This window comes from Bos taurus, chromosome 13, assembly GCF_002263795.3.
Source record: "Bos taurus isolate L1 Dominette 01449 registration number 42190680 breed Hereford chromosome 13, ARS-UCD2.0, whole genome shotgun sequence".
In the NCBI taxonomy this organism is placed as follows: domain Eukaryota; kingdom Metazoa; phylum Chordata; class Mammalia; order Artiodactyla; family Bovidae; genus Bos; species Bos taurus.
In genome coordinates, this window is record NC_037340.1 from 59705882 (window position 1) to 59727994 (window position 22113).

At 46.0% G+C, this 22113-nt stretch overlaps 1 protein-coding gene across 1 annotated transcript; it reads left to right on the plus strand.

The window, feature by feature from the left end:
• The first annotated feature begins 1368 nt into the window (after positions 1–1368).
• On the plus strand, positions 1369–21765 carry NSFL1C (NSFL1 cofactor). Its single transcript, NM_001034557.2, is given in 9 exon segments — positions 1369–1484; positions 4006–4103; positions 9982–10056; positions 12532–12697; positions 13301–13393; positions 14676–14785; positions 15164–15301; positions 19915–20079; positions 21361–21765. Coding segments are annotated over 9 exon segments (1113 nt in total). The 5' UTR covers positions 1369–1379; the 3' UTR covers positions 21524–21765.
• Positions 21766–22113: the final 348 nt, after the last annotated feature.

Sequence of the window (22113 nt, forward strand, 5' to 3'; positions counted from 1 at the left end):
CAGACCACCTGACCTGCCTCCTGAGAAATCTGTATGCAGGTCAAGAAGCAACAGTTAGAACTGGACATAGAACAACAGACTGGTTCCAAATCAGGAAAGGAGTACGTCAAGGCTGTATATTGTCACCCTGCTTATTTAACTTATATGCAGAATACATCATGTGAAATGCTGGGCTGGAGGAAGCACAAGCTGGAATCAAGATGCCCAGGAGAAATATCAATAACCTCACATATGCAGATGACACCACCCTTATGGCAGAAAGTGAAGAAATAAAGAGCCTCTTGATGAAAGTGAGAGAGGAGACTGAAAAAGTTGGCTTAAAGCTCAACATTCAGAAAACTAAGATCATGGCATTGGGTCCCATCACTTCATGGAAAATAGATGGGGAAACAGTGACAGACTTTACTCTTTTGGGCTCCAAAATCACTGCAGATGGTGATTGCAGCCATGAAATTAAAAGACGCTTGCTTCTTGGAAGAAAAGCTATGACCAACCTAGACAGCTTATTAAAAAGCAAACCAAAGGTCCTTCTAGTCAAAGCTACGGTTTTTCCAGTAGTCATGCATGGATGTGAGAATTGAACTATAAAGAAAGCTGAGCGCTGAAGAATTGATGCTTTTGAACTGTGGTGTTGGAGAAGATTCTTGAGAGTCCCTTGAACTGCAAGGAGAACAAACCAGTCAATCCTAAAGAAAATCAGTCCTGAATACTCAGTGGAAGGACTGATGCTGAAGCTGAAACTCCAATCCTTTGGCCACCTGAGGTGAAGAACCCACTCATTGGAAAAGACACTGATGCTGGGAAAGGTTGAAGGCAGGAGGAGACGAGGACGACAAAGGATGAGATGGTTGGATGGCATCACCGATGGGATGGACATGAGCTTGAGTAGGCTCCGGGAGTTGGTGATGGACAGGGAAGCCTGATGGGCTGCAGGTCCCTGGGGTCGCAAAGAGTCGGACACGACTGATCGACTGAAATGAACTGAACTGAAAGAGTTCCGTTGGTTCCACTCAGTTGCACAAGTGAATGAACGAAAGAATAAATTAATGAAATGAGGAAACGACTCAATGAATAATGTGAAACTGAATCCTTTGGCGATCTTTCGTTCCACAGGTACACAGTGGTGGACCCGCCCCGCCTCTCATCCTCCCCGCGCTCCCTCCCCCGCCGTTAGACTGAGGGTCCGGGCTGCGGCCGCCAGAGGGCGCAGAGCGGCGGCGTTTCCCGCACGGAAGGTTTTGCGTTAGGCACTGTATGGGGCGGGGCCTGCGGGCGGGCTCCACTCGGCTGGACCTGGTCAACCGGAGGACGGAACGCCGCGGCGGGGCTGAGGCTGTGCAGTGATACCCGGGGCAGTTTGGGCGGCGCACCGGGCGAAGATGGCGGCGGAGCGGCAGGACGCTCTGAGGGAGTTCGTGGCGGTGACGGGCGCAGAGGAGGATCGGGCCCGCTTCTTCCTGGAGTCGGCCGGCTGGGACCTGCAGGTAGCGCCGGGAGGGGGGCCGCGTCGGGCAGGCAGGGTACTATGGGGAGCAGACACCTGGTGCCTCAAGCCCTCGGCGGCCGAAGCGCACAGTCATCCCGCCGGGCTGCGGCCCGACCCAGGCCTCAGGGTCCTGGGGCCGCTTGCCACGCGTCGCCAGCTCGTCCTGGGCGAGGGGAAACGCAGGCCAGCCCAGGCCCGGACTGACCTGGTCTATCGGGCCTCGTTTTTCCTTTCTGGCTGGCTCTCGGGTAGGCGAGCCTTTGGGCACAGCCGCAGCCCGCGTGGAGACGGGGACCCTGGGGGCGTGGCTGCCGCGCCAAGTCTCGGCTGCGGCCCCGGCCGGACTGACCAGCTCCCGGGTGGAGCGGGGCGACGAGGGGCACGAGGTGCTCGTTCATTTCCATTTCCGCAGCCCCGGTCACACGCCCCCTCGTACCTAAATGCTGGGAGAAACTGGGTTGTGGCGCAAAGTTGGATCCTAATCATCTTTATTGGGTAACTTCTCTGTGAAATGGGAGTCTTCTTGGAGCTTATCGTGTAATTCACTGGCAGGTATTAGACATACATAAAATACTAGAAGAGATTAAGATAAAGTACACCAGGCAGGGATTTTGGTAAACTGTTGAATCCTCTGTGTCTAGAACAACACCTGACACGTAATAAGCACTCAGTGATTAATTGTAGAAAGAATTGCATACATGTTTTTGGCCAACCTACATCTTTGATGGATGACGATGATTAATATTTATTGAGTGCCTACCATGAGCTTTATGTATCTTAAGTTATTTAAGCATTGCACTTTGAAGCTGAAGTTTAGGGAAGTTAAGTAATTTGCTGAAGGCCTCACTAGCTACCAGGTGGAAGAAATGGCATTAGAACTCAGTTCTGTCTGATACCAGAGCCCAGGCTCTATTAAGCTCTGCCACCACGTGCCCTGGCACTTTACATACATGATTTGGTTTATCCTGCCACACTGTGAAGTGAAGAAAACTTCTTCATTTGAGGAAATAGATGAATTGGAAGCTCAGAAGGCAAGTGATAGGCCCAAGGTCACACACCCAGGGGTTAGGATGTGAACTGGGTCTGCTGACTTCACTCTTCACATGCTTCGCGAAAGCATAAAGTTAGGTAAAGCATCACAACTGTATAGACATATGGTGTAAAGCCCCTGTGCTGGGTGAAAATGCAAAGTGCGGCTTCTACTTGAAAGACCTAGAAGCTCCCAGTGTTACAGTTGGCAGGTCATCGGTCTCGGTCTCCTCATGCTGTTAGTGCGGAAGCACGCTCACGTATGTGACGTGACTTGCCCACGACTTGGACATAGACCTCCCTTGATGCCATTCAGTGCATGTCCCGTAGCACAGTGCCTCCTGGCTGGCTTGCTAAATTGTGTCCTGTAAAGGCACGCTGCTTCCCCACAGGCTGGTTGTGTCCCACAGCAGCTCCCTGTCTCCTACAGTGTGGTGACCTTGAGGACAGGAGCCTGGTCTTGTCATTTCTGTAGACCTCATTGCGCTCTTACTTCATTGTGCAGAGTAAGTGTCGGTCGATCAGTCCTGTCCTACTCTGCGATCCCATGGACTGTAGCCGATAGCCCGCCAGGCTCCTCAGTCCATGAGATTGTCCAGGCAAGAATACTGGCATGGATAGCCATTCCCTTCTCCAAGGGATCTTCCCTAACCAGGGATTGAACCTGGGTCTCCTGCAATGCAGGCAGATTCTTTATTGTCTGATCCACCAGGGAAGCAGTGATTAGTAAATACCTATGCATTGACTTCATGCCAGAAACATCCAATCACAAATGGCTAAAAGAGGTCCATATTCCTTCTGTATGTATAGAGCTAAGACATGACTGGGCATAAATGTTAATGGATGCTCTCATCCATTTTGCAGGGTTGGTGAGATGAGTGTCCCCATTGCACAGACTAGGAAACAGCCTCAGAGAAAAGTAAGAGTAGTCATCTGTAGTGACCTCGCAGTTTCCAACTCCTGGCTGTCACCTGAGAGCTGAGAGCAAGGGCCTGAGCAGACTGCCTGGGATCAACCCTGGCTCCACTCTTTACCAACTGTGTAACCTCAGACAGTTTTCTTCTTACCACTTCTCTGTCAACTATAAAATGAGATGATGATAGCACTAACTCCATAGGGTTATTTAAGGATTAAATAAGTTAGCACAGATAGAGTTAGACTCAGATCGACATGGCACATAAATGAGTGTTCAGTAAATGTACACTGCTTTTACTAGATCACATTTCCTCATAAAATGACATTGAGGAGTATCTCCATCCCAGTTTTCCTTTTTCCTTCTTTTTCCTTGAGTAGGTGGAATTTGTTTCAGGTGATATGAAAACAAATAGTTGGGCCACTAATCTTTTGGTCTTATTTTCCATGGCTCACCATATACAGACTGCCTTATAAGCATGGGCCATATTTTTGTGTCTTTGCTCCTTTGTGTTCAAAGGGAACATGTTAGATGAAGGCCTGTTTAAGGATCCCATGTTACTGCCTGTCTGTTTCAGATTGCCCTAGCAAGCTTTTATGAGGATGGAGGGGACGAAGACATTGTGACCATTTCGCAGGCAACCCCCAGTTCAGTGTCCAGAGGCACAGCCCCCAGGTAAGGGCCAACTTCAGTTATTGCTGCATTGGTGTGCTTCCAGCAGTGGTGGACTATTTCCTGCCTTGACAGAGGGTTCAGGCCTGGGAACCTGGACCACTGGGTTTGAGGGAGAAAGACTGACTGGTGGGTAGTAGTTTCTTGCAAGACTTATTCCTTTTGTGTGGAGATGTGGGATTCTTAACTGAGTGTGCTTTATGATCCAGTCCTGGAGAAAACCACAGAACCAACTATTTAAATGTTTGCGGGGGGGGGGGGGGGGGGTTCCTCTTATTTATGAAACGTGAGGAGTGGCTTTCTGAAAGTTTTTAAGTTAAAACTGAAGTGCTTCCTTTCAGGGAGGCTATAGACGTAAAAGATTAGGCCAGATGACTTTAAAAAGGCTCTTTAAATATTTTAGGATGCCTATTACCCTATTTAAAAGACTTAGACAAACTAAACCTGTTAACCTGCTCTTTCCCAAATTAATTAGGGAGACCTTGTCTTATTTTGTGAAACAGTGTTAACCTTTGCGATCTCATTTACATCCCTTGTCCTCGCCGCCCTGTCTCCAGGATTCTTAGAGCAGATCACTACTGTGATCTGCAGATAGCAATAATTATTGCAGGACTTCATGAGACAGGCAGGGCCTCTTCCTTTAAAGGTATGTGAACCACATCTCCCTTTTCTGCTGAAGCCTTTTCTACTCTGCTGTATGTCCTCACTTAGTTTGAGTTTGCATTCAACTCCAGAACACACATATAGGGTTTCTTTGCTGGTGTGAAGTGATAAATTGTGTTTCTCTCTGAGGACATCTGAGATTTAAATTATATTTCCCCTCTTTCAAGAAGGAACACTAATCCCAGCTGTCATTGTTTCCTTAACTTCTTCTCCTCTGTTTCCAGAGGAGAGAGGTAATAGGCAGGACATCTTTCAGTTCTTCATAGATGCTAACCTGTGAGGTGTCATTGATGACATGTCAGGATGTTACTGCCTGGGGCCTGGTTGGTAGGGTAAGGGCTCTTCTGCAGCTGCTCACAGAGACAGCTAATTTCCTGCAGTGTCTTTCATAGGCACACCAGATTACTGTTGGGTGCTGGCACAGAAATAGAGAGGAGGAGAAATTGAAACCTAGCTTGTGATGTCAGTCACATGTTCATACCTGTCTTCTCTGGTAGACCCAAAGTCCAATCCACACAGTGGTTTATTAAAGCCTGGGCTTGGAGCCTAACCGCCCACCTTCATACTAGAGCCTAGGCTAGGAGCCTGACTGCCCACCTTCATGTTAAAGCCTAGGCTAGGAGCCTGATCACCCATCTTCATGTTAGAGCCTAGGCTAGGAGCCTGACCACCCACCTTCTTGTTAGAACCTGGGCTTGGAGCCTGACCTCCCACCTTCATACTAGAGCCTAGGCTAGAAGCCTGACCACCCACCTTTATGTTAGAGCCTAGGCTAGGAGCCTGACCACCCACCTTCATGTTAAAGCCTACTCTGGGAGCCTGATCACCCACCTTCATGTTAGAGCCTGGGCTTGGAGCCTGACCACCCACATTCATGTTAGAGCCTAGGCTAGAAGCCTGACCGCCCACCTTCAAATCCCAGCTCTGTCACTTGAGAGCTTTGTGACCTTGAGCAGGTTACTCAACATCGCCAGTCCCTCAGTTTCATTACTTGTCAAATGGGAAGGGTAGTAGTGCCTACCACATGGGCAAATAAATGAGTTAATACAACATGGAACATGTTAACTGCTATTACTGTCATTTTCGTATTACCATTATTAGCATCCATTCTCATCTTCCCCATTCTATTATTTGTTCCCTGTCTCATTCCACAAGTTCATATGTTAAGAAGAGTTAAAGAACCAAAGAAATAGAGTTTATCGTTAAGACCAAGAGAAGTAAAAGACTTGCACACACATGCAGTTCTAAATGTCTTACTTTGCTTTGGTTAAGCCTCAGACTTGGTACTGGGCTTAGGTGAAACCAAGGAAAAGGGAGAGGGAATGCACCATGTGTTAATCATGGTCCTTGTGCAGATGGTAAATGCTAACTGCATTCTCAGGAGAAGGCAGGCATGTGTTAGCACCCAGGAGGAACTCTGTGTGGGACCTGCCTTCCCCTGTTTGACCTGACTGTTGCAGGACACTTAGCCTGCTGCTGAGCTCTCCCCGCCCCTGACCGTCATCTTCTCATACTCTTTCACGTTGTCACTGCCTCTGTGCACAGCACTCAGTTAATAAGCTCCTAACGTGGAGGCTAACCCCCTAGGCGGGATCTATGGAATGGGTGTCAGAAGGCCTGTAAATTACCTGAAATTGTACGTAATAACTTGTATATATGTTGAACCTTTTTAGGCAAAAATATTCGTAGCTTTTTATCACATACTCAGAGGGCTGTGGGACATAAAAAGGTTAACCATAGGTACAGGAGAAAGTCTGAACTCCTCAGTAATAACAGCTATCATTTACTGAGTACTTATCAGCTGCCAGGCACTAGGTTTAATGCTTTACTACAACCCTGTGAGGTGGCTACTGTTACTTTTCCCATTTCACAGATGAAAACACTGAAGCTGGGCTTCTTCCCAAGATCACACAGCTAGTCAAATAAGGATTTAAAGGCAGATCTGTTTCTGCTTCCAGCACTCAGCTCTCAGCCAGAATGATGTACTGCCTCTCCCTGTGGACATTCAGCATCCTCAGGAGTTTGCAGCGAACCTGCCATCCTCATCTTAGCCCCCTTTTCCTCCTTTCTTAAATCTTTATTTCAATCAAAGTGATTCGTTTGGTGTCTCAGTTCTGCCTTAGTTCTTGGAGCCTCTCCTCTGACTCGACAGGCCTAGTCTCACTCCCTTTCCACCTGTGCAAATCCTTGTGTCCTTCCACGTGTAGCTCCCGCCCCACCTTCTCTACTAAGTGTGTAATCCCCAAACCCAGAGGCAGCACAAACCCCAATCACAACCCACATCTGCATACTACTCAGCGACATCTCTCCTATGTTGTCTTGAATTCTTCTGGTGATTACTGGAATATTTTCTTCCTGAGTAAATAGTAAGTTCCTAGAGGTGGAAGGGCTAGTATTTCAGAAGCACCCACCATCTGTTTGGCTCTGCCAGATACTCCTTCATACATTATCTTCTTATACATCAGTATCCACCGTGGAAGTCGGTAGGGTGCTCACCATTTCACAGGTCTGGATGCTGAGCCTTAGTCTGAGTAACACATTTGCCCTTACGGCAAATTCAAACCCAAACTCGTCTAAATCCAAAACTGCTGCTTCTGCTAACTACCTTCCTGTCCAATACCTCCCACCCCTGTACCTAGCACAGGGTTGAGTAAGAGGGATGCTGTTATTTCTTCCTTTTTTTTCTTCTTTCATTCAACAAAACTGTACTTTCTTAAAATGTTAGGGACCACCATTGTCTGATTCTCTAAAACTATATTGTCTAATATGGTAGTCTCTAACCTCAGGTAACTGTTTAAATTAATTAAAATTAAATAAAACAAACATTGAGCTATTCATGCTCAATTACTGAATTTTAAATGCTCAATAGCCCCATGTGACTAGTGGCTTCCATATTGGACAGTACAGATACAGCATTTCTGTCACTGCAGAAAATGTTATCTGACAGAGCACCTTTGTGCCGCTTCAGGGTGCCTGGGAGATAGAGTTCTGATCCTGAATAGTTGAAATTTCTGAGACATTTTGCCAATTTGTGGAAGATACAAGACCCAATATTCTTAAATTGGTGGTGTCACTAGGACATCTGTACTGTTAAGGTAACTCTCAGAACATTACTCCAGAACAGTGGTCCTCAGACTTGAGCATGTATCAGAATTACTTGGAGGACTCCTAAAACCAGATTACTAGATACTCCTTTTAGGGTTTCTGATTGAGGAGGTCTAGGGTAAGGGTGAAGGATTTGCATCTGTCTGAATTTCGAGGGTAAATGCTGATACTCCTAGTTCAAGGACCAACAGTTTGATACCTGCTGCTCAAGAGTAGTACTTGAGAAGTGCTACACTGTCCGTCAGCACCCCAGCTGTTCACAGTAAGCCCAGGAGGTTGGTGCTGGTTGTTTCCATTTTCACATGAGGAAATGAAGACTTAGAGAATTTCAGTAGCATGCCCAAGGTCCCACTAGTGCCTAAGTTGGGATCAAGAACTTTTGGGGAAAGAGAACTATAGCCAGAGCAAGTGGTTTGCTCAAGCTGGTGGTGGTGGTGGTGGTGTTCAGTCACCAAGTTATGTCAACTCTTTGTGACCCCATGGACTGCAGCACACCCCTGTCCCTCACCATCTCCCACAGTTTACGACTTGGTGACTAAACAGCAGGCCTTTAAGGCACTAGTACAGATCTTAATCACTTGCATCCTTTTAGACCATGTTGTGTAGAGCGTGAAGGAATGCCCAGGAGGTTGCTCTCAGCTCAGGCAGGAGTGTATTTGCTACACCATTTGCTGGTTGTCCTCTTATGTCTAGTTGGTAGAGCCTCAGAGGGTATTCTGTCCTCTGATTGTCTCCCTGAAATAAATCTTTCTTCAAGACTGAATGGAAGTAAACAACTCCTTCTTAGCCTCACTAAATTGCTATTACCCCCTTCCCCTCGTATTAAAGAGAAACAACTTTTTTCCCCATAAGAGATACAGAAAATGTTTTTATAAATTCTGTGTCTCACGGTCCTTGAAAAACTAAGATTGTTCCTTGAGGACAAATCTAAACTAGGAAAAAAGTGGCAGTGTAAGACAACATCAGAGGAGGGAGTTAACCTTTCTCATGACGTGTTTAGTGGGCCCTCTCCACCACACCCTGTACTTGACTAACCTACAGCAGAAGCAGACAGGGGCCTCTTCACACACACATTTGTTTCATTTCTGTTCCTTGATTTGTCCTTTAATGTGTTGCTGTCACTGGTTTCTGTGTGTGCCTGCACTGCTTTCCTATAATGCCCTGCTGGTCCCCTTTCCCCACCATCACCACCATCCATTATCCAGTTGACTGATGGTCCTCTCGTTCATCGGCACTAGGTCCAAATGCCGCGTTTCTCTGGGAAGCTTTTCTTGATACTTCCCCCACCCCGACCTAGAACAAAAGACTCTGCTCTCACGTCCCATGTGCTTTCCTTTGTCACAGCCCGTATTGCACAGTATTTAATGGATGGTTTCCAGGCCAGAGTGCCACTAACCTGTAAGCAACTAAAGGGTAAGAACTGTGCCTGATAATTTCATAGACCTAGCATCCAGTCAGTGCCTGACACACAGGCATCCTCCCAATATTTAAAAATTATATGATGAAAATCACTATCCGGTAGTATGTTTTTAAAGTAGTACAGTCCCTATCCGGTTCCCTCCTCTCCCCTGCTGCTGCTGCTGCTAAGTCACTTCAGTCGTGTCTGAGTCTGTGCGACCCCAGAGATGGCAGCCTACCAGGCTCTTCTGTCCCTGGGATTCTGCAGGCAAGAACACTGGAGTGGGTTGCCATTTCCTTCTCCAATGCATGAGAGTGAAAAGTGAAAGTGAAGTTGCTCAGTCGTATCCAACTCTTTGCAATCCCATGAACTGCAGCCCACCAGGCTCCTCCGTCCATGGATTTTCCAAACAAGAGTACTGGAGTGGGGTGCCATTGCCTTCTCTGTCCTCTCCCCTAGGAGAGCTTAAATTGGATTCTACTTTACTTCTTGATACACTTCCTATTTATTCTTAGTCCTGGGTGACCTTGAATAAATAAATATCACATTGTTTAGCATATAAACATAAGAGAGAGAACCCTCTTCCACCTAGATCCTCTTCCTGCCCCACCAAAAAACCTAAACCTCAGTGTCCTCAACTTTTAGCAGTTGATGATGGAGGTTACCTTTTTTTAACTCCGCATGAGATCAATTTGCTCCTTTCTGTGTCTCCAGCGATAATAGGGTGACATCCTTCAGAGACCTCATTCATGACCAAGATGAGGACGAGGAGGAAGAGGAAGGTCAGAGGTGAGTCTTTGTTGGGGACACAGTCCACATGAATTCTGTGATAATTACCTAGAAGGGCCTAGAAGGATAAACGTGCTCTGTTATCATTAACCATTAGTACTGTGAGCTAGTCACACACATACTAGAAACAGTTTTCCACTCCTTGTAGCTTAGAAGTGATCCCTGTCTTCTTACCTTTTTTTTTTTCATTTGGGGTTTGTTTTTTTTGTTCTTGTTTTTAATTTTTTAAATAATATGTATTTATTGAAGAATATTAGGCAAAAGGAAATAAATCTGTAAGGAAAAAAGCCATTCATAGTATCACAACCCAGAGGTAGCCAGGTATCAATACTTTAGGTGTATTTCCTTCCAGTTTTTTCTTAATTGAAAAGGCAGTATATTACATAATAAACAGGAAAATGGGCTTACAAATGTATATTCCCCTGTTATACAGACACTGTACTGTTTTTTGTTGGCTTGCCTTTAACCTTTAGGAATGTTATAATAAAACTGGTGTCCATTGTGGAAAATATAGCATAATGAAAAAAATATGACACTCACCCACCCTTTGGTCACTACAGTTAATATTTTGGCGTACTTCTACTAAGTCTTGGTTCTGTGTATAAAGGTAGCTTGTTGATACTGTATTTTACATGATGAAGATTAGATAAGTTTGTTTCTTGCTTTTGTAGAATTAATGCTACATCTTGATATATAATGCTACATATTTCTCTGTGTCATTAAAATTTTTGATAAGTGTTTTCACTGACTATAATAATAATCCATCATATGGAATGTTTGATGTTTAGATCATTTTCAGTTTTTTACCACTGTAGATATCAATGCTGTGAACATCTCTGTGTATTAATCTTTGACTACATTTCAGGTTATATTAAATAGTTTCTAGAAATGAAAATACCGGGTCAAGGCCATGAATATTTTTAAGGCATTTGATCATAGGTTCCTAGTTCATAAGCCAGGGCTTTGAGATCCCATAATAAGGACCTTACAGAACTTTACCTGGAATGAACAAGGATGAACTGGCTGCAGCCTCGTTTTACAGGTTTTGGTTCTCCATGGAATCTGCCTGGGTCTGTCAAACATTCCTGAGGAACATTGTGTAATAACCATTATGGAAATGCAGTTACCTCATTGTGGTCAGTCTTTGGAAAGTGAGCTCAGAAATTACATATGTTCTATTCTTTGTTTTCATCCATGTAGTGACTTTTGCCGTACCTCAGCATTCTATTTAAATATACTCAAAGTTCAGGAATAAATGTTAATTTCAGTGTTTCAATGCCCCTTGAAAGACAGTGTCATCAAGTAAGTGAATGCCCAACTCTTAAATAACCTCTTCCTAGTTCTCCTGTCTGGTCACGTCCTCCAGGCAGTGACCTTTACTTCACATCCGGAGTTACCTCTTTGGTCCCTCAGCATTTCAGACCTAATGACACTGGTCCTCTTGTTCATGCCAAGGCCTAGGGTTTTGCCTCCATTCCCTGGATAATGTCAAGACATGGAAGGCTGAGGCTAATTTTTATAGGTTCTCGGTTCTCCCCACTGAGATGTGCTGTTGACTTAGCTGTGAATAGGAGTGAGAAGGAAGCAGCCAGCCAAGGCTGCATGACTGTAGATTTTCAAACCCAGGTTGAAAAACTAAAGTGCTAACTTAATCTCAAGCTTTGCTTGGCCCCTTACAAAGCAGATGTGGGTATCTTGGGGCTTATATTTGAGCTTCACTGACCACCTCCAGTACCCACTCTCATCATCCTCCTGGTGTATGTCACAAGAATTGCAAGGCGAAGTGAGGCTTGGGTGAGCTCTCGGTGCGGTATCAAACCACCTTACATGTGTGTGTTACTCTGTGCTTGTTCTTTTGCATACATCTGCTGATTTGAACCTCACGGCCCTGACTTAAGGAACAGGTAGGTAGGGCATGTGATTCTTCCCTTCCATTTCAAAGAAGGAAAGTGAGGTATAGCTCAGTGCACTGGCTTGCCCAGATCACTCAGTGACAGAGCCACCAGTGGAACCTTCTTGCTTGTACTAACCATGCCACTGCCACCATTAATCCGGGGCTGCTAGTGGTAGCTGCTTCTCACTGTGATCATAGTGATCATCTCCTGGAAAAGTGTTGGCGTTTAATTCCCAGAGCTAATGTGCTGTCATGCATGCCTGGAATGCCCTTTCCTGGTTTCTTTACCTGATAAACTTATCATCCTCAAGGTTTAGCCCAGAAAACACCCTTCCAGGAACCCTTGACTATTCTCCCTGATTCTGTATTCCCAGAGACCCCTTCCTTACCTTTTCTGTGGCTCACACTGCAGTATGCCTGCCTGCCTCTTTACATGTGTCTCCCACTAGACAGTAAGTTTCATAAAAATGAGCATTGGTGCCCTTTGCCTCATTGTGCCCAGCTCCTAGCCCAAAGCATGGCACATGCTCTGTTTATATTTTCTAAGCGTATTTGGTGTTAGATGTGTATTTTCTGTGCAGGTTTTATGCTGGGGGCTCAGAGAGAAGTGGACAGCAGATTGTTGGCCCTCCCAGGAAGAGAAGTCCCAACGAGCTGGTGGACGATCTTTTTAAAGGTGCCAAGGAGCATGGAGCTGTAGCTGTGGAACGAGTGACCAAGAGCCCTGGAGAGACCAGTAAACCAAGAGTAAGCATAGGGGCTAGATGTCTGTGTCCATAGAACTGAGGTTCCAGAGAAGGGGGAAGGAGGCCTTTATCACTCAATAGTGACTGAATTGTTTTTGTTTTTCATTTGCTCACTTCCTCTTGTGCAGAAGAGCAGTGCAGTTTCTCTTACCTTTTAACATGAAATCAAGATTTGGGGTAAAGTTTTCAAACCTGTGGTCTAAATCAGGTTCTGCCAGTTGTTTTGTTTGGCCTGATCAACTTGATTTAATGTCTTGCTTTATTTTTTTTTATTTTAATTAAATCAATAGTCATCTGTTTTACATAAAATCTGAATTTCTGCCTTCTTTGTGAAAATCAAAAAAGTATCTGGTGTTATCCTGCACCAAGATTCCATCATGGTCGTGATTAACTAGATCTTAGTAGCCGCCATTCCCTTTAGCCAAGCAGCACTCTGTCCAGCCACACCTTTTCAGTTTTTACCCCAATCCTGACCTGGTAGCTCTGAGTTTGCTACTCAGAGAAGGCATACCTCATAGTTAATAATCTTGAAATAACATTTTGTCTGAATAACCTGATCACTGCTGACCCACTCCTTAGGTGTTTGTGAACTTGTCTTTTATAGCCATTTGCAGGCGGTGGCTACCGCCTTGGAGCGGCACCAGAGGAAGAGTCTGCCTACGTGGCAGGAGAAAGGAGGCGGCATTCCGGCCAAGATGTGAGTATGCATCCATCTTCTGTAGGGAAGCTCGTGGACTGTTTAATTACTTTGGGGGAGAAGTTAATCCATGAGTCAGCAGCCTCTGAAAGGGAAGAGGCAGCACATTTGCTGTGTCATCCATGATTGAAAAGGCTTACCTGAGAATCACAGACAGCTCTCATCTGGCTGGATGGTGGCAGGGGGAGCTGGATAAGTTGGGGTGGGCAGAGTGGATGGACAAATAAAGGAGTTTTCTGAGCATTCCATGAGTCTCAGACAGAGGGATAGTGATTCTAGGGTTCTCTGATGCTGTGGACAAGGCTAAAGAACTTGGTCTTTAGACTCCCCCCCCCCCTTTCTTCCCTGGAGAATCCCAGAGACAGAGGAGCCTGGTAGGAGGCTGTCTATGGGGTTGCACAGAGTCGGACACGACTGAAGCGACTTAGCAGCAGTAGCAGCAGCAGGGAGGCTTGAAACATACTTTTAAAACTTTTTCCTATTGTTATTCAGTCCTTTTTCCCCTGTGCATAGGGGGTCCCCCCTTCTCTACTAAGTGTAATAATGCTATGAGTCAATTTTGAAGTTTATGCCATAAACATTTTTTATCTTATTGATTTACAGTGTTGTGTTAATTTCTTCTGAACAGCAAAGTGACTCGGCTGTATATATTCTTTTTCAGTGCCATAAATGTTTTCATATGACCTTGTGAACATTAGTCTCCATAATGTTTTTGTTTTTAATCATTTTGGGTTTTTTTCAAAACAAAGTCAAGCAAGAACGAAATAAAAATTCTATCTGCCTGAGGCAGCAGCTGCTAATATGTTGTTCTTTAGCTCTCTAGACCCTTTCCTGTGGATGGGTACAGGGAGTTAACAAATTTTGTAGATTTCATTTTTAATGACTGCAAAATAGTCCATGTAAAATTTGCCATGCTAATGTAGTTGAGCACAAGCTGTGTGCCAAGCACACTGGCAACCCTACAGATAGGGAAGCTACAGCTTCAATCAATCGAGTCATGTACTCAGTGCCACTTAGTGAGTGGCAAGATCAGACGCAGATCCTGGTCTGCTTAAATCAAAGCCTATTCTCTTAACTTGTGCCATATCACCTTCTTATTTTAGGTTAATACTTATTTCATTGGTTGTTGATTGTTCTCCTTGTGCATGAGTATATATGTTTGTCTGTGTGTTTTAGTAATGACACAGTAAAATAGTAAAAAACTCGCTAATTTGCAGGTTCACACTGGTGTGCTTGCCAGGTTCCTGACAATGTATGGGCTGCTTACCTCCTGTTGTCATAGGTTCATGTAGTGTTGAAGCTCTGGAAGACTGGATTCAGCCTGGACAATGGTGAACTCAGAAGCTACCAGGACCCATCCAATGCCCAGTTTCTGGAGTCTATTCGCAGAGGGTGAGCAGAAAAACCCTTCTTCAGGTTGCATGTCAGTGAGTGAGATGGCAGATGGGAAAGAAGAAACCAATTCAAATGTTTATTATTTAAGAAATTTAAAATTTTAAGCAGATTTAGCACAGTTGAGAAACAGATTCACAGATCTGTTTCCGAAACCCTGTGTATCTACTTTTCCACTTTGGGCCTAGGTCAGAGCCAAGTCACCAGATATGCTTCTAGGCAGGCATGAGAGAAGGGGGAGGCAGACAGCCACTAGAGCAGTGAGCTCCCCATGGAGGCCCATCAGTTGGAGATGGGAAGTTTCTCCTCCTTTTGTACCCATCACTGTCATTCCCATCCTGCTCTATGTGGGCCCCACCACTGCCTTTTCTCCCACAGAGAGGTGCCAGCAGAGCTGCGGAGGTTAGCTCACGGTGGGCAGGTGAACTTGGACATGGAGGACCATCGGGATGAGGACTTCGTGAAGCCCAAGGGAGCCTTCAAAGCCTTCACTGGCGAGGGTCAGAAACTGGGCAGGTAAGGAGCAGCACGGGTGGGGTGGAACTGTGTGAGTCACTCCTTTGGGGCCCAGCAGACCCTGTGCACAGCTCACTTGATGCAGCTCTTTACTGTTTATTACAAAGTACTTCAGATTTTATCTTTATGGGAGGAAGAGTATGAGAACATAGGCTTTGGCATTAACAGACCTAAGTCTTAATCTCTTCTTCGCTTTCTAGCCGTATAACCTTGGACTGTACAGCCTCAGTTTTCTCAGCTTAAAGTGGGGCTAGTAAGAGTCCTTATCTCCTTGACTGCTGTTGGGAGGAGCACGTAGAGCACTGTCCCACAGTGAGCAGTGAAGGTAACACATTGCAGCTTGGACTTGGTCATCTAGGGTGCTCAGAACAGAGAGCACCTCCTCGATGGCTCTAAGGCTGAAGCAGACACACGTATTCAGGTCACTTGAGGTGGGGATTCAGCGGGGGTGAGGAATCCAGCCAGCCTGCAGCAGCATCGTTCAGGATCCAGGGAAGCTCAAGGACATTGTTGCTCCTGTGCAGGCTGCTGCTCCAGTGTGAGGGGCGTCTTATTTTTACCTCTCTGGTAAACACTGCCTGACGCTTACTTTGTCATTCCCTGTGACTGTTTTGCCTTGTGTCCTCTGCCACTATCTCTGTCTTGCATTCAAACCCCTCATATTAACAAGATCTGATTGGTTGATAGTTCCTGTTAACTGTGATCAGCAGAGTTCTCACACCAGATCCTTGATGAACCCACAGATAGGCAGCCTTTTCTCAGGGACCCACTCAGCTTTGGCTGTGCACGGGGTCACTTGGTCAGTATTCTTCTGAGGGATCTGTGCACACAAGAGGCTTTCAGCGTGGTGACACACGATACAGTCCTTACTTTACAGAGGGAAAGCTGAGGCTCTTGGACTCTAAGGGTTACCCTTAGGTGCTCCCTGCAGTGCCACCAGGACTAGAACCTGGTCTTCTGATTGGAACTCCTTCCCACACTTCTGCACAGCATGACCCTACTTCTGACCTAGCTCTGGCAGCTTTTGAGCTCGGTGCTGCCCTTGCTCACCTCACCAGCATGTTCAGGAATCAGAGTGTGGTCTATGCTCTTTGCGATTCTGACTGGCCCTCTCCTCGAATCCCCTGCCTCCCTGCTGGCCATTCGTGCCTCGTCAGGAGCAAGGGTCATAGCTCTATTAGAGATAATAGACTGCGATTTACCAGGACCAAAATACTGAAGTCACCCTGCTCTCATCGTTTCATCTCCCACATTGAGCCCTGTGGGTTAGTCTGGGACAGCTGTTCCCAGAGTGATCCATCTGTGACTTCCTTGTCAATTGTGGTAAGCTTTGTGGAGCACCACTTAATTTTTTTCCCCATATATTATTGAAAATAAAGTGTGTTTATCTTTTAAAATAGAAAATACAGATAAAGAGTAAAAGCTATTCTTAAACCTAACCGCTGGATATATCCAGTTAGTATCTAAGGGTGTGTGTGTAAAAACAAATGTTCTATGCCCTACTGTTTTGCCTAGTCAATGTAGTCTGGCTATCGTTCCAGATCAGTAAATGCATTTCTACAATATTTTTTTTAATGCTAACATAATTTTCTATGCTCCGTATGTGCCATAACTTAACCAGTGCCTGCTATTAAGTATTTACGTGATTATCAGTATTATGAACATTGCAGTGGTTATCTAATTAAATCTTGATATACCCCTGATGTTGTCCTGGAAGTAGTACAACACGTAGCTCAGAAGGTCTTCACGTTGCCCTCCAGAACATGGCAGCCTTCTTTCACCCGCCATTAGTTTTAAGGAAGGACTCAACACCTTGCAGTTTGGGTTTGTCTGGCTTCATGTTAACCAAAAATGCTTATGCTTTTGGAATGTCTTAATTGTATTGTGTGTACAGGACAATACGTCTCAAAAAATTAAGATATTTTAAGGAGACTTAGGATGAAGTGAAGTATTAGTCGCTCAGTTGTGTCTGACTGTTTGTGACCCCATAGACTGTAGCCTGCTACGCTCCTCTCCATGGGATTTCCCAGGCAAGAATACTGGAGTGGGTAGCCACCCCCTTCTCCAGAGGATCTTCCCGATCCAGGGATGGAACCCTCGTCTCCTGCAGTGCAGGTGGTTTCTTTACTATCTTAAGTCACCAGGGAAGCCCTCTGTTTTAGGATGGGACTACGTTATTAGTGCAGATGATGAATCAACAGAGCTTGATAATCAGACATGATGCTTGTCAGCTAAATAAATGTTCATTGCCAGTTCCACTTTGATTTTCAGTTCTAGCTTTAGTTTTTCCAGTAAATTTTACTGTGCTTTCCATCATTGTCTTGTTAAATAAAATGATTAGGAAGCCAACTGTTTTAAGAAATTTTTCTCAAGTTTCCCTCAACAATTGGTCAATCCTTGTTTTTTCTCCAATTACCTAGAAAAATAAAGTGAATGAATAGATTTTTCTCAGTTCAGAAATTTAAAAAAATTCTTTCAGTTGCATGAAAGAATGTAGGTTTTGCATTTGTTTGTTTGGATGGGAACTAATCTGAAGATTTGAGAAGCCTGCATTTGATTTCAAGTAGCAAACACCACGAGCGCACTTGGGATGGGGTGAGGGCGTCACTGCTGCTGGGATGAGCTCCGCTGCTCCCCATGCTTGCTGCAGTGCTCATCTTTGTAAAGCAGGTGACAGGGCCTCAGGCCTCAGCAGAGCATCTTAGTGCCCAGTTTATTCCCACTACAAAGCAAATGAGCAGTCAAGTGATTCAGCTTCTGTCTCATTCAGGCCTTTCTGGCAGGCAGCAGCTTCAATGAGTACCTGTCGTACTTGGAACTGTTATAAACAGTTGAGGGCCAGGCTACTTAGAATCTAATTAGAGAGTTGACCTAATGCTGTTAAAACTAATGAACAGAACAGAGAAGATCTTAAGCATTTACAGGTGCAACATTTAACTTTCTGTGATGGGTGTAATTTATCTGTGTGTCTCAGCTTTTGAGTCCCACACATTGTGAGGTCAATACATAGAAGCTTTTCTCATAGCCAATAACTGTGGCCAGTGTTCTCTTCTGATCTCCACTCTGTAATTCTCTAAACCCGTATTTTTGATGTTCACAGAAAGTAAGTTCAGTTTTTAGTTCTTTCTTGCTGACTGTGTGCTCTGGGGCAACATTTCGTGGACTGTTCCATGAAATGATCTTCAGGAGGTTAACATGAAAGAAGAACATGGTGGTCAAATAAGTTTGCCTTCACTTCACAACCTCTCAAAGTGTTAGTCTTTCAGTCGTGTCTGACTCTTTGTGACCGCATGAACTGTAGCCTGCCAGGCTCCTCTGCCCATGGAATTCTCCAGGCAAGAATACTGGAGTGAGTTGCATTTCCCTTCTCCAGGGGATCTTGAACCAGAGATCAAACCCGGGTCGCCTGCATTGCAGACAGTTTCTTTATGACCTCTCAAGACCTTTAATATGTTAGTGGCCTCAGACGCTGTTGGTATAACATGTGACATTTCCAGAACCTTCTGTAGATAACTCAAGGGACTCAGGTCCCAGGGAACACACTTAGGAAAGTACTTTCAGTTGGATTTGCTAAGAAGACCCTTTTTAGGTTGTAAAGATCAGAGGAAGAAGTGAGGTGGAGGAACTGATCCAATTAGAGGCTTTGGGGGAAGGCAGGGGGATTCTCATCTAATGGCCTCTATTCTCTGCAAAGGTCTAGGCCAGGACATCTGCTAAGAGAAAAAAGAGAGATAACGCCTCCACACGGTTGTGGAGAATTGGGAATTTGTGTGCATTTTGTGTTTGTCCACCTCCCTGAATGTAACACCCCTTTAATTCTCACAATAGTCCTTGTTAAAGAATCTCGTTACTACTGTTGTTGAAACTCAAAGAGCTTAAATAACTAGCCCAACACCACTATAGCTAGTGGGTGAATTCAAACCCTGGTCCATCTCATTCCAAGATCTGAGCTTTCCACACTGTAGCAGGCACCATGTCCTGTTCATATTATATACTTAATCCCTGTGATGCCAGGCACTTGGTTGGCTTTCCAGAAATCTGAACTGTCTCCTGATAGTTGACCAATGAGTACAAGATACCCACATGAGTGAGGCTGCACTAGGGCAGGCAGGCCTGAAAATTCCATCAGTGGATAAGAATCTGGACTTGTCCTTTACATCCCAGCAGTCACCTGCCAGGCTGTGTGACACCCACCTCAGCTGGAGACTTGGAGTGCCCCCCTCCCGTTCTGTCCTCAGCCTCTCACTGGGGCCAAAACTCGTCCTGGTCTGCTGGGGCCTCCAGCGTCAGGTCCCGGTCTCTTTCAGCCCAGGCTTTCTTGCATACTGCTTTCTTCCCTTCAAGCTCTGTTCAGTTGTGGACATCAGGGAAGAAGGGGGTTGGTAACTTGCCCAACTCCAGGAGTGAGGGAGCTGGCAGTAACTTGGGGGTTGAGGTGAATTCTGCTGGACCTCTGATTTCCATCAGAGCAGGGATTCTGTCTGGTCACTCCTTATGTCAGTAGCAGCAAACAGCACCAGACATAGCAAATGCTCAGTAAAATCCTTGACAGGATTCCACTCCTGCTGGGGCTTTGTTTCTGTTCATGTCCTGATGCAATCCTCTCTCCTCAGCACTGCCCCCCAGATATTGAATACCAGCTCTCCAGCACAGCAGGCAGAAAATGAAGCCAAAGCCAGCTCTTCCATCTCAATCGATGAGTCACAGCCTACCACAAACATCCAAATACGGCTTGCTGACGGCGGGAGGCTGGTGCAGAAGTTTAACCACAGCCACAGGTACCTTGCATTATGGGGCCTGGCTTATTCTAAGAGGGTCCCAGAAACTCCCACAGATACGTGAGTAGAGGGAGCAGTTCTTCCCCCTAAACACCAGCAGACTCTCCAGGCGCTCTCCAGAGGAGGCAGTGGGGTAGGAAGCTGTGCACGTCTGAAGCCTTTGGTTTGGTCCCCGCTCTTCCATTAAGTGTAGCCAGTGACTGTTCCCTCTCCCTCGTGTGGGTCACAGATTCCTCAGATGGATTTGTTCCAAACTATTTGTTCATAGGAAGTTTGATGCAAAAGCCCAAGGGTAGAACAGATGAAATCTGAACTGCTGTGGTTGATGGAGCGGGGAGGAGACGAAACGCGGCATCCCGCTTACTCATCCCACTCATCCCACTTCTCTACCTCCCGACCCCCAGGAGGCCTCTGACAACCTCTAGGCTATGAAGGTCTCTGAAATCCGGATTTGGAGAATTCTAGAATACCTGTTCTATCTCAGCTTATCTGGGCCAGATTGAAACAAACTACCTCTGCAACTTAAAGATGGGGAAGCCGAGGCACAGAGTGATGAAGGGATTAGCAGGGGATGACTGTTGCCAGTAAAGATATTTGGCAAAACAACTCTTTTTTCCCCTAGAATAGCAGTGTCTAAATTTCATCAGTCATAGGCCATATAAATCAGAACCCATGTGGGGCCCAGGGAATGGCTTGCCTTGAGTGTTAACAAGCTTCACATGAGGTTAGTGTGGAGCAAGTGTAATGAGGATTATAGAAGAGGAATCAGGCAGAGAAGCCCCTGGGAAGAGGGACCAGATGTGGGCAGAGAGCACAGCACGGTGAAGAACTGAAGGGGGGAGGTAGGAGAGCAGGGGAAGGAGGCTGGTGTGTAATTAGGCAGGACTTGGGACTACAGTCAGGAGGTTGGTGTTTATAGCAAGGAAAGAAAGTTTAAAAGAAACTTTAGTTGCTCAGTCGTGTCCGATTCTTTGCGACCCCATGGACTGGGGTCTACCAGTCCATGGTAGACTGTAGCCCACCAGGCTCCTCCATCCATGGCATTTTCCAGGCAAGAGTACTAGAGTGGGATAACAAGGAAGACGGGAGCAATTCTGAAAGATTTTAGAAGAGTGACATGAGCTCTTGTGTTTCCAAATGGCATTTTGGCCACTCTGGAGGATGGGGCAGAGGAAGGGACCTGGGGAGGTGATGTGGCCTCCCTCTAGCCTGGGGGTGAGTGGGTGGGAGTGGGCAGCAGGCAGCAGAGAACACCGCTCACCCGCCTCCCCACTCCACCAGGATCAGCGACATCCGACTCTTCATCGTAGACGCCCGGCCGGCCATGGCTGCCACCAGCTTTGTCCTCATGACTACCTTCCCGAACAAAGAGCTGGCTGACGAGAACCAGACGCTGAAGGAAGCCAACCTGCTCAATGCCGTCATCGTGCAGCGGTTAACATAACTGGCAGGTCCGGCCTGCAGCCTCCTCTCCCTCCTGTGTCTCCCATGGCCAGCTGCCCTGTGGGGACCGCCCTTCCACCCACTCCTGCACACCCTGCATCCAGTGCCACGTCTCCTCCGTAGCTCTGGGTTCTTAGGTCTCAGTTGGACATTTGTTTTCTCCTCAGTTGCATTTCCTGGGTTTTTGTGATGATCAATGGACTTTAAAGAAAAAAATAAAAACAACCAAAAAAAAAAAAAAATTGAAGGAATATCACCAGCATGTTGTACAGAACGTTTCCCACTGAGGCAGGCTTTGGTTACCATGAAATCGTATTTGTCTAGGGTGTGTGGAGGAGCCTTCCTTCCATCCTCTCTGTGTAAAAATTGCATGTGGCACACAACACCCACCCACTAAGTGTGACCCCCGCCACCCCTATGTAGGGAAGAAAGGGGGGAGACTTAAGAGAAAAAGGCTTTGTAGCACTCGTTACATGAGAACAAATTTCTTGCCTGGATAAAACTGGCAGCAACAAGAGTGTCCTGAAGCATGAGATCAGATTCAGAGGCATACCGCTCCTTTTACTCAAGCCCTGGGAGGTGTATACTCCC